The sequence below is a fragment of the Pelobates fuscus genome, chromosome 10 (genome assembly GCF_036172605.1).
Source record: "Pelobates fuscus isolate aPelFus1 chromosome 10, aPelFus1.pri, whole genome shotgun sequence".
Taxonomy (NCBI): Eukaryota; Metazoa; Chordata; class Amphibia; order Anura; family Pelobatidae; genus Pelobates; species Pelobates fuscus.
Window position 1 is genome coordinate 54,491,940 of NC_086326.1, and position 12,400 is coordinate 54,504,339.

The 12,400-nt window shown below is 40.8% G+C and overlaps 1 protein-coding gene across 1 annotated transcript; it reads right to left on the reverse strand.

The window, feature by feature from the left end:
• Positions 1-7,088: 7,088 nt before the first annotated feature.
• On the reverse strand, positions 7,089-8,015 carry LOC134574727 (taste receptor type 2 member 119-like). The gene has a single exon (XM_063433827.1). It carries the CDS (start codon positions 8,013-8,015, stop codon positions 7,089-7,091), a length of 927 nt encoding a protein of 308 aa, XP_063289897.1.
• Positions 8,016-12,400: the final 4,385 nt, after the last annotated feature.

Below are 12,400 nucleotides of genomic sequence, written 5' to 3' on the forward strand. Positions count from 1 at the left end.
TCAGGAAGGTAGAGGTACCGACACACCTAGCTGTGAGGTTTGCATTAAGACTACTATAACAGGTAATCATATTTCCCAGACCCTTATTTGGCATTCACAATATGAGTGTAAAGGATATGTATCCAGGTGTAGATACTTAGGTATAGAGTATAGTGTATGCCATTTAGGAGTAGGAGAACCTAAGTGCTTCAATCCAGAGTATCAACCCCGTACAATTTGGTTGACCCTCCGGAATGGAGACCCACAGGGGACCCTAATAAATAAAACAGTATTAGAAACCGTACATTCTTCGGGTGTTCTGCTATTTGATGCATGTAAGGCGATATCAAGTGGTAGAAAACCGTGGAATGTATGCGGGGATCTTAAGTGGGAGAGAACTTATGGGTCTAATGATAAGTATATTTGTCCCAGTAGTAAAAACGAGTACGTAAATCCAAAATGCCCAGATAGGGATTATAATTATTGTCCATATTGGTCTTGTGTGGGGTGGGCAACTTGGGGACAGACAGTAGATAGGGATATGATTGTTACTAAGTTGCCTACCAAACCATATTGTAAGTCTATGGAATGTAACCCAGTCCATATACTTATCAATAATCCTGAACAATTCATAGATAGGTTCGGAAACTTATTTGGGTTCCAGATATATGAGACGGGTTTGGATCCTGGGACAATATTATTTATAGGGATAGAGACCGATACCGTAGCATCCCAAACTCATCAGGTTTTCCCTTCTTTTTATGAAGAGATGAGTGTAGAAAATAAGATCCCCCATAATGCTAAGAACCTGTTTATAGATTTAGCTGAAAGTATTGCTGGTAGTCTTAATGTAACCAACTGCTATGTGTGTGGAGGTACTAACATGGGAGACCAATGGTCCTGGGAAGCAAAGGAGGTAATGTATTCTGGTTCTGAGACAATTGAACAAATAATATCTTCTCAAGCCGATTATCAAATGAGTGTTAGAGGTAAATCTGAGTGGCGATTAAAGACCTCCATCATAGGTTATGTTTGCATAGCAAGGAAAGGAATAATGTTTAATACATCTGTAGGAGAATTAACTTGTCTAGGGCAAAAACTTTATGATGATAATACAAAGAATACAACCTGGTGGTCGGCTTCAAATGTCTCAGAACCACCTAACCCGTTTGCAAGTTATGCCAATTTAAAGGACGTATGGTTTGATCTATCTATCACATCTAGTTGGAAAGCCCCAGCAAATTTGTACTGGATCTGTGGTAAGAAAGCCTATTCGGAGTTACCACAGGACTGGGAAGGGGCATGTGTGTTAGGTATGCTCAAACCATCCTTCTTCTTGTTGCCTATTGAAACAGGAGAGACTTTGGGAGTTAAAGTATATGATGTGAATCATAGGAAGAAAAGGGGACCCCTAGAGATAGGTACCTGGGAAGATAATGAATGGCCTCCCCAGCGTATTATAGATTATTATGGGCCAGCCACTTGGGCAGAGGATGGTACTTTTGGTTATAGAACCCCAATATATATGCTCAACCGTATTATAAGGTTACAGGCAGTGGTTGAGATAATTACCAATGAGACATCACAAGCGCTCAATCTCCTAGCGAAGCATAATACTAGGATGAGGACAGCCGTTTACCAAAATAGATTAGCTTTGGATTACCTATTGGCAGTAGAGGGAGGTGTATGTGGGAAGTTTAACCTAAGCAATTGCTGTCTTCAAATAGATGATGAAGGGCAAGCAATAGCTGAGCTTACTAGCCATATGGTTAAACTAGCGCATGTGCCTACTCAGGTATGGAAAGGGTATAATCCAAGTAGTTGGTTTGGTAATTGGTATGAGCAGTTTGGAGGACTTAAGGCATTGGTAGGTGGAGTCATGCTAATCTTAATGCTGTGTCTTCTCCTACCATGTCTTGTTCCTTTGGTAGTTAGGTCTGTGCAGAGCATCATAGAAAATATAGCAGAGAGAAAGGCTGCTGCACAGATAATGGCCATATATAGATATGAGGCTCTAAATCAGGGAGAACCAGTGCAGGAAGAGGAATGTTGAGGGATTCATATAGTTAATCGCAAAGTCTGGTCTGGTTCATGGCAACCTGAGGTATATGCAAACTAAGGTTAAGTGATGCCTCCGTAATTGTGAAAATATCAGAGGCATCAAAGGGGGAATGTGGTGGAATCTCGGTAAAAATAAATTTAGTAGGCCGAGATTACACGTGGCATGTGTACGTGCATATACTGGTGTATCGGTCGGTTGGTTGCACGTGGCAAAGATACGATCAGTAGTGTACGGCGCATGTGCGAGAATACCGGATGTAGTATTCCCCTCCTCCATTGTGCTGGGCAAGCCATGTGGTCAAACAGGAAGTTAGTTCTTGTTCGATTGATTGGGTAAGAGTATGTGTGGGTGGAGCTTATTATGGGAGGAGTTACATGCCTATATAAGGAGCCTACACTATTGTCCGGGGCTCAGATCTTGTTGTATTTTGGTGACATTAGTCCCTCTGAGTCCCGATCGGTGAACCGAATAAAGAATCTCTTCCTTCCTGAAGAAACCTGTGTCCATCTCTCTGTGCTTGGCTTCCGTCAGTTTCTCCGGTATCAGTGTGTGTGTGTGTGTTGTGTCAGTGCATGTAGTGTGTGTGTGTGTTGTGTCAGTGTGTGTGTGTGTGTTGTGTCAGTGTATGTAGTGTGTGTGTGTGTGTGTGTAAATGTTCAATGAGGAGAGGGAGGGGGGGCATTTTAACATAATATTTAAAAAAAAAAAAAGAAAATTATTGAATTAAATTGTTTCTCCCCCCTCCCTGCTTACCTGTGTCTAGGGAGGGGGGAGATTCCATCCCTGGCGGTCCGGTGGCATGGTGGGGCCCCCCGGCTTCCTGTTACCGCAGAGGGGGCCCAGGCAGCACACAGCTTCTCCTCTTCTCTCCTCCAATAACTCTTGCGAGACCCGCGGAGCGTTGCCATGGCAACCGGGTCTCGCGAGAGTTATTAGCAGAGACGAGAAGAGGCTGTGTGCTGCCTGGGCCCCCTCTGCGGTAACAGGGAGCCGGGGGCCCGCGGCTGCACACATAGATAGTTGTGTGCAGGGAGCGAAAGTGGGGCCCGGGACTGCCAGAGCAGTCCGGGTCCCCCAGGGTCGCAGGGCCCGTGACAACCGTCACGGTTGTCACCCCCTGATGGCGGCCCTGACTAAACAACCTAAAGATTAAAATTAAGAAAAAGGCTTTTTAAATGTTGATCTTTTAGCTGTTTAGTAGAGAATTCCCTAAATTGGTGCCCTAATGTGAGATTCCATATGTAAAGATACCAAATTAGGGTGCTGTTTAGCAGATAGCTCCCTTATTTGGTGTCCTTAAATATGGCAATCCCACATAAGGATAAGAAATAGGGGATCCGCTAAACAAAGATCAAAGTTAAGAGGTGTCAGCCATCCCAGAAATCTAGGTGGCTAATGTGAATTCTATGCAAATGTGTTGTCTGATGCCAGCATGCACAACATGCTGTCGTCAGACAGCCAATGGCAGCACATTACCCCATTACCTAGTGAAAATTATTAATGCTTCAAGCCCCCACTGTTTATGTGCCTCCCCTATATATTGTTCCTAGAGTCACCACTGCTTCAGGGGCCCAGTTGTGTGCTGTGGTGCTTTAATGGTGCGACCAGGCTTCTGTAATAATATAATGGCAGCCCTGGGGGAAGTGAAATTCGGTCACTTCCTCCCAGCTAACACTCAGAGACGCAGGATGGAGGGCGGCACTGATTGGGAGAGAACTAGAGCCCAACTCCCAACAGCCTCAGCCAGCCGGTACTAAACAGGAGGATGGCATTGTGTCTGTGTAGTTGCATGTGTGTAAATGTGTGTCTGTATCTCATGTGTGTCAGTGTGTGTATATATCTGCATACATCTCAGCATCTTGCCAACACTACACACAAACACATCCCTGCATTCCAGTGCAAACACTACATACAAACACACCTCTGTATTAAAACATCACCATTATATATAACCACACCACTGCATCTCGCCAACACTACACACAAAAGCATGCCTGCATTAAAATGCCAACACTACATACAAACACACCCATTCATTCACTCACACTTACTCCATACAAAAGCATGCTTACATTGAAACATGCAAGCACTGCTCAATGCTACATACATTAAAACAATTGTGGGTGTTTTGTACATTTTAAAGTGCAGGGGGGAGGGGGGTTGCCAAAACTAGGACCCGTCCCGGGTGCCATATGCTCTAGGTACGCCCCTGAGTGGCAGTTAAACATTTATACTTAATCACATGTCACACACAACATGTCGTCTAGCTGACACACTCACACTGTCTATGCATGCAGCCAACCTACATCAAGCTTTCTGCTCTGATGCCACTTTACCCCCCAGATAATCTCTCCTGCCACACACATGGCACAGGGCAACTGTCATACTCACCATAGCAACGCTCATACAATTAATAAACCCTAGGGGCACCACTATTCTCACAGGCGTAGACTACGCTTAGTCCTTAAATGTTCCTGATATTACTAGACATGTCTATTTTATTTCACGTAATTACCAGCCTGGATGAATCTAAGGTTGTAGACAGTTCTACCTAGCCTGACTTCTCTTGTTTAAAAAAAAAAAAAACTGTGCTGTTAATGATTGCCATGTTATTGATAATCTTGTTTTATTCCATCGGCTTGTATTTGCTGTCGTGGCAATATAAGCATGTTTTGTTACTCTAAGCACAATAAAAATAAAGAATTAAAAAAAAAAAAAAAAACAATATATACTATGTATGGGGGCATTTGAAGAGAAACCCTTAAATTACGGTGGAACAAACCTATAGCTCAAATTCAAGGTTTCAACTGGGACAATTACCTCTGTCCATAAGGGGATACTCATGAGAGACAATCCTCAGTCCCTTCTCTGCACTCCCCATTAATACATGCATATCGTGCCTCTACCTCCCTTTTATCCATGGCAAGCTTATACGTATAAGCAACCAGTCTTATGATGTCTCTGCTTCCATAACTATCAACTATCCCACCATACCATCACCCATCTCATAGCTTCATCTACAGCCATTATTACAGAGATAGGTAATCCTTAGCACTCCAGATGTTGTGAAATACATTTCCCCTGATGCTTTGCTGGGATTATGGTAGTAAGAGCATTATGGGAGATGCGGTACCCAACATCTGAAGTATCAAAGGTTGCCAAACACTGCGTTATTCTCTATCACAAGCTATCCACATCCTGCCCTTTGTCATCTCAGTCTTCCCCCATCCATTCACACACCCTGCCTTCAATCCACAGTTGCTTCCATCAATTTCATGACTAAAGCCAGCCAAAAACATGATAGCTTTTCATGTCACAACCCACATTCAAATAGGGACTGCCTACAGGAAGGAATCTCACCAGACCAACATCGTAACCATTACTATTCATTATTGAAAGAAATATTGAAAAGGGTATCCATAAGTGTGTTGCAGAAGGGTGGAAAAATTAGGCACTTTATCTGCAACTCAGTTTAGCCATTCCAATCATTATTCCTGTCATCCATAGAATGATGCATGTCACACACTTTGTACCTCTCCTCCCAGGCATCAATTTCATGTTTCCAGCCACCTACTTCACACTATCTCTCCCAAACATCATTTTATACCCATGATGTTCCTCTTAAGTCACTAACACTCACTACAAATCCATTGCAACCCATCACATGCCCATTCTCCACAGACACATTTCTTGATATTTGCAATCTATTTTATATCCCTTTTCCACAGCCATTCATTGTATCCCATATGCCCTCAATTAATGTCCCCTGTCACAAGGCTCATAACCTTCTCCTCAGCTATCTATACCACTAATAACTAATTTCAAAACCATGTGTGATCCTGAAGGCTGAATTAGTAGCCTATTGGATCTGGTGCTTCGGGTGGAGCTAATTACAGAACCTGTTCATAATAATCGCTCATGCCTATTCTGAATAAGTTGGAATTTTCACTTTAGTGAATAACCTTGTAAATATTTAAATATTAAAATTATACCCTTATGTACAGCGCTACGGAATCTGATGGCGCTATATAAATAATAAAATAATAATAATAATAATGTATCAATAGTAATAAAACTTTCTAAGTAATGTATTGGAAATTCATATTACATAAAATTAACAAAGGTTTCTTTATTTAAATTCACACACGTTACACCTAAAGATGATATGTGGTAGTTTAATGATCAGTTTGTTTAACAATGTTTTCAAGATTCCTAATGTTTATTCAAAATTTGAGTAATGCACCGTCTCAGTAAGCATCTTTCTTTAAAAATGAATTAAGCCAATTGTACTTTGTGTTTTTGTATAGCAAGCTAATTGTGATCTTCTACAGGCTATACCACATTCAGAACAGAGCTGATTTACAAATCCTAAATATTATCATTTATTATTAGTAGTATTATTGATATAGGGCCAACACATTCCACAGCGCTTTACAATGGGTATGCACAACACTCAACACACAACCCAAACATTTTGTTGGTGCACCAGTACTGGCTGAGAAGTTTCCTAATTTGGTGAAAGCATATTGCAGAAGCTACAAATCCTGGGCATTTGCAGCAAGTATAGGTAATTAAAAAATTCAACTTTACATATTTTGATTTTTTTTTTACATGTTACAGGGACAGCATTGGCAGCATAACCACTATGTGCAATTACGGTTGTGATGGTGATATAGTCTACAGGGACTATGTTCTGGGTCTGGGTCAAGCAGTTATCGAGCGGTCGACAAAAGTAACCTGCACCTTGCTCACTGTATTGCTAATATGGAAAGTAATAAGCAATGATAAGCTCAGTAAAATATTTAATTAAGTGTATGCTCTTCACATGTTACATAAGGAGTTCTGTGGATAAAAAGGAAAATCAACAGAATGAAACATCAATGAAACAATTGAGTATTACCTTTTTCAATAAGTGATGGTATCATGGATATGAGGTAGTCTTTGTTTTTATGTGGTTTATCTTCATGATTGTAAGAATTGAGAACACATTATATTGCATATTCTGGTTGAGAGTTAATTTTCAGATACCTAGTTTAGAGCTAAAATGTTACACAATATTATTACATACAGAAAACCACCTTTTGCTAATCTCAATCAACGGTTGCTTAAGTTTTTGGTTGCCTGTTATTAAGATTACAGCATTCAATGCTGGAAACATAGAGATCAACAACAATGAAATTGTATTTAGGAGAGTCCCATACGCAGCTACATTTGTGTATAGGAGACACTGAGCGACATAAAAGGTAACACACAGGAGAAGAAGTAATGTTACTGTTCTGGCTGCTTGGAATATTTTATAAAGTTGTTGGTTCCCCCTAATATTTGTACCTCTCTTCACATTTCTCACATGTTTCCACAGGAAGCTTAGGATAGTCAATGTTGCAAGCAAAAAAAGAATAAATGCTTCAGAAGAAAATTCAACATAGAGCCAAATTGTACAAAAACATCTGCTGCCGAATCCCACTGCAATTTTGGACACATTGTCTTGATAGCTTGACATATTCCGATACACAACGAACAAATCATTTATCCCTGAGAAACTTTGCACCATTGCAAGAAGGACTGACCCAATGATCAGCACGGGAACAATTGTTGGCATGTGTTTCTGCAGCCACAAGATTATTTTGTGTTGACTGTTTGTGATCTTCATGCTGCGATAGACACAAAGCCATGTTGAGATCCAGAGGCTGGAGGAAACCAGAAATAGCCCAGTTACAAAGAACGGTTTAGCAATACGCTCCAAAATATAAAACTGTGGCCAGTAAAAAGCCCAAATATCATTAAATGCCATAGTGATCTGGAGACAAAGGTTAGTAAAACTCAGAGTGGTGACCAGGTTTTCCCACATAGACAGGCGTCTCACCTTAATCAAGACTTTTGCATTTAGGATGGTGATGTAACCATTGCTAATCAAACCAACCACAGCAAAACATACTTGTAAAACAAATGTCCATATTTCAGTTTGTTGTCCCATTTTCTTTGCCAGGTTGTGGTTTTATTGGTGTTTTTTACTTTGTGTTTTCTATATTACCGTCCTCTTTGCCTCATACTCCTTTTAAGATTTGTTCCTATATGATTTTCCTGTTTTCTTCAAATTTTAGTAGGTAGTTTGCATACGTGAAAAGAAAAGGGATAGTATGCAAATAATAACTAGTTTCAAATTCACAGTCCAACCACCATAATTCCCAATTATATGCCTAGTGCACCTAGCAGTTTATACAAAGCAGGATGCGTAGTAAAACTCATAGAACCAGATTTCCAGATTGCTAGCTAAAGAGCTGAAGGGTCCGGTCCTCCCCAGGTGACAGGCAGCAAGAGGTGTAACCCCCCAATTAACCAGGGGTCTGCCAGTCACTGCTCTCTGCCTCTGTCCATCCAGTCTGAGAGCTGGATGCTCCGACTATGAGCTTTCTTTTGCTAACTCATTGGCTGAGCATGTCAACTGAGTGGTGGTGTTCACTGCACCACTGGGTTTAGCAGAAGCAGAGGACTTAAGGCTCCAAAAAAGGCAGGTTATGATGCCCCCTGGACCCCAGGTAAGAAGTCAATCCATCCTAAAAAAATATGACACAGCATACCATAGCAGTAGTTATGGTGCTTGGAGTGTTCCTTTAACACTGATGTTTTCTCACAATGTGCTTGATTTTATTTAAAAAAAAAAAAAACGCTAGTGGCTAATTGCGGCAAAAATAATAATGATACATAATAATGATAATAATAAATGTGACTGGTCAGTGCATTGCTTGTTAGTACCCCTACTTCAATGCCCTAATTTTAAAGAACAGGGGTGGCCATATCACTGTTCACCCCCATGCCCCCACTGTTGGGCAAATTTATTTTCAAAAATACAATTAAAAAATTTATATAAAATAAGGCTTGGGGGACATAGTGCCCCCCTAATAATTAAATAATACGCTATCCCCTTAACTTCTAATCCCCTACGGCCTTTCTTTGCAGTCTCCCATTTACTGTGCTCCCTCCTACAAAGCACCCCTCACATCTCTGGGTACGTACAGGGCATTTGATTCCCTCACTTCCCTTTGTTTATATCTCCCTCATTCCTTTAGATTGTAAGCTCATTAGGGCAGGGCCCGCTTCACCTACTGCTCTGGAATGTCTATCATAATTTGCCTTCTGTTTCCAGAATAACTTAAAATTTTATTTATTACAGTTAAAACATCCAAGGAAAGAATGAAAATGGTATCAGTTCTAACAATAAAAATTACAGCACCTTTTCTAAATTTTATGCACAAGAGAAGAGCTGAAAATGCTTTGAAGTCAAGGTTGTTATTATACCTAAATTTCTAGGCTTACAATGTCCATGCATACATTAGGAAAACCAGCGTAATTATGGTATCAGTGTCATGGCATCAATATGATATATGCACTGGATAGGATGTCATAGGGATACAGCACTAACAATGGAAATTATAAAATTTAACAGGCAAATTTTGTGACAAATTAGTTTCCACAACACTAACAAAAAAAAACAAAAAAACAACATTAAGCAAAAGTAATAGCTGAGTGACAAAAACATTTCAAACAGTTTCACTAAACAAATTCGACCTGGGAAGATTTGAAAATATAAAATAACCATAGAAAATAAACATTAATTACTTTGACTTGACCATTAAAATTATGCTTTTATCCATGAAAAAAATATTTGTAATTCAAAGAAGATTGGACCTCTGTCTTTACCAATAGATGAAAGATGACGTACACTTCAACCTCTGGTGGCCATACTGTGGCAAGTTATAAATACACAGGAGTTCACTACCTTAGCACCAGTACAGCAGAAGCGTATCCATACGCATGCTGATATATAAATCACTTGTAAATCTAAATATACAATGCATAGGCAAAGGCAAAACTATAATGCATGAGGCCCTGGTGCAAAAAGTACCCTCCCTTCAATGTGTCTCATCCCCCCTCCCATCCCTCCATGTATCTCACTCTCCCCCCCCCCCCCCAGCTCCGTCATGTATCTCACCCCCATCTCCTTCATATGTCTCATCCACCCTATCTCCTCCATGTGTTTCATTCCCCTCAGCCCCTTTATGTGTTTTATTCCGCCCCCTGCTCCTTCATGTGTCTCATCCCCCTTTGATTCAATGCATCTCTAAGAGGAGATTCTGGTTGGTGCAGCACAGAGTTTTGCCACACGTACACAATAGCCTCCCACTGCTATCCTATAAGAAATCATTGGATTGGATGAGATCATGAATTTTGATGGTCGCAGTCAAGGAGGCAGCTCGGGGGCGGAGGCAGCTCGGGGCAGAGCCAGTGCTGGCAGAACTGCAAAGAGCTGACAGGTCGCCGGTGGCATAGACATTGCTCTCACAGCTATAGTTACAAGAGTACACGTTTGTATTATGGTCACTAGAGTGCTCCTTTAGCTCCTTTAAGCTCATTTAAGTGATTATGGAGGTAGGAGTATGCGTGTCTCCTTCTTACCTTAAAGGATTTAAACCATTTGGCAGTTGTTTAACCTTCAGGTACACTAAACATTTTAACATTTAGTACTTTTTGTTACAAAGTATTAAATAAAATTTACTTTACTCATGACCGATTTGTGTGCATTTCCCATTAATATCTCTTTGTGAATTTACATTTTGTAGTGTTTACATTACAGCTGCATTCAAAAACAGTAGCATCAGTGCCACACCCCGTCTTATTCAACTTTACCCAGGCTGCTCAATTCTAATAAATTATACTTTTCATAAATAGTTCCAATGAATAAGGTGAGTTGGGCTTCCCATTAGCTGGAATCCTGTTGTAGGCCAGGCCCCTTCTATCCAAGGGGTAGTCTAATGCACATTTACGGCAAGTGCCACGCATGCTTTAGAGCTTCCATGTAAAAAATCATTGAACCAATGCTTTGCTATGAGGATTTTCAACACACTTGATGTCCTAATGAGCAGCATAAGGACATCCAATGTTACTTCATAGAGTAAAAATTAATATGAATCAGGAAGACAGCCACTAGAGGCTGTCTTACGCCTGCAAAATAAAGAGTTGAAAGTTGTGTGAAGAGTGTGTTCTCTTTTTTTTTTTCATTTTACAAGCAAGCAGATTTAAATATAAATTTACATTTTAATAAGTAAACCTGATAACATTCCCCTGACTTTCAAGCAGACATCCGGTAATGTTACTTCCTGGTTTGTTTAGTTCAGTGGATCAAAACTTAAGAGGCAGCAATTACCCAGTGCAGCTGCCTTGCAAGGATTTCTCATTGATTTGGAAAAATCAGTGATTGAACAGCCACAGAAAGTCTGTCCTGGGTTAGAAGAGGAGGGGTTCAAAGGCTTTAAGACAAGAGAATTGTACACACGAGATTTTGGCTTAAAAAGAAGAACTGTCTCTGATAAAGATGAGCTCTTGAGAGGTATGATGTTCCAAACCCATAGTATGTTTCCACATCAATAACCAAATTAATAGTTGTTTAGTGTATAGAAAACTTTTTTTTTTTTTTTTTTAATTCTTTATTTTAGACGTGCATGTCAACATTTCAATAGCAGTGACAGGAGTTATGCATTGTACACAGTATAGAACTGGTTAGTTAATTCGTCACATAGGTTTGCACACATTTTATAATTTTTTAACAAGTTACAGTACAATATTGGTACGGGTTTTAGCGCGCGCTACCCTTCTGTTAGCTCTAGGTGTGGTAAGCGATGGTGTGTTACCCCATGGCTGTTTCGTGTCTCCTACGGTGTTGCATGGTTGTATTTAGCTGTTGTGGTGTGTGTTCCGAGGGAGGCAGCTTTTGTCCGTGTGCACTTGTAGGAGCTAAGGGTCGCCGTGCTGTGTGAAAAGTTTGGTAGTCTGAGGTTCTATTGCGTGGTAGTGGACGCCCTTAACCCAGGGGACATGTGGAGGGGGGGGGGTGATTATAATGGAGTGTGTTACGTGTTAGCTGGTGAACCCGACCATGCTTTCTTCAGCATGAGAACATGTATTAACATAACATAAAAAATAACATTTGTATAAACTTATGTGGCATCTGACTTAGGGAACTTATCAGCGCCCTCTATCTATCTCTGAGTCCCAAGATGCTGTATCAGCTGTGGCTAGCTGAGTAAAGCAGTCTCTGTCAAGGCGCTGTTTTTGTGCTTCCATGGGATCAAGGTGTAAACAAGCTCGTCGTGGCAGGGTTTCCCATCTGAGACGAGTTATTCGTGGCTCCAGGTTTGGGTAGGTTGGTGAGTCCCAGTGAAGTTAGTATTGCGGGGATTTCGGTCTCCGATGCGACTCTGTATGTGTTACCATTGTGGGTGAGCGTCACAACTCTGGGTGCCCCCCAGCGGTATTGTATTCCTGCATTTCTCAGGCGACTGATTAGTTCGTACATTGTTTTCC

Excerpts from the sequence above, each read along its gene's own strand:
- LOC134574727 (XM_063433827.1), bottom strand. The coding sequence starts at position 8,015 with ATGGGACAACAAACTGAAATATGGACATTTGTTTTACAAGTATGTTTT.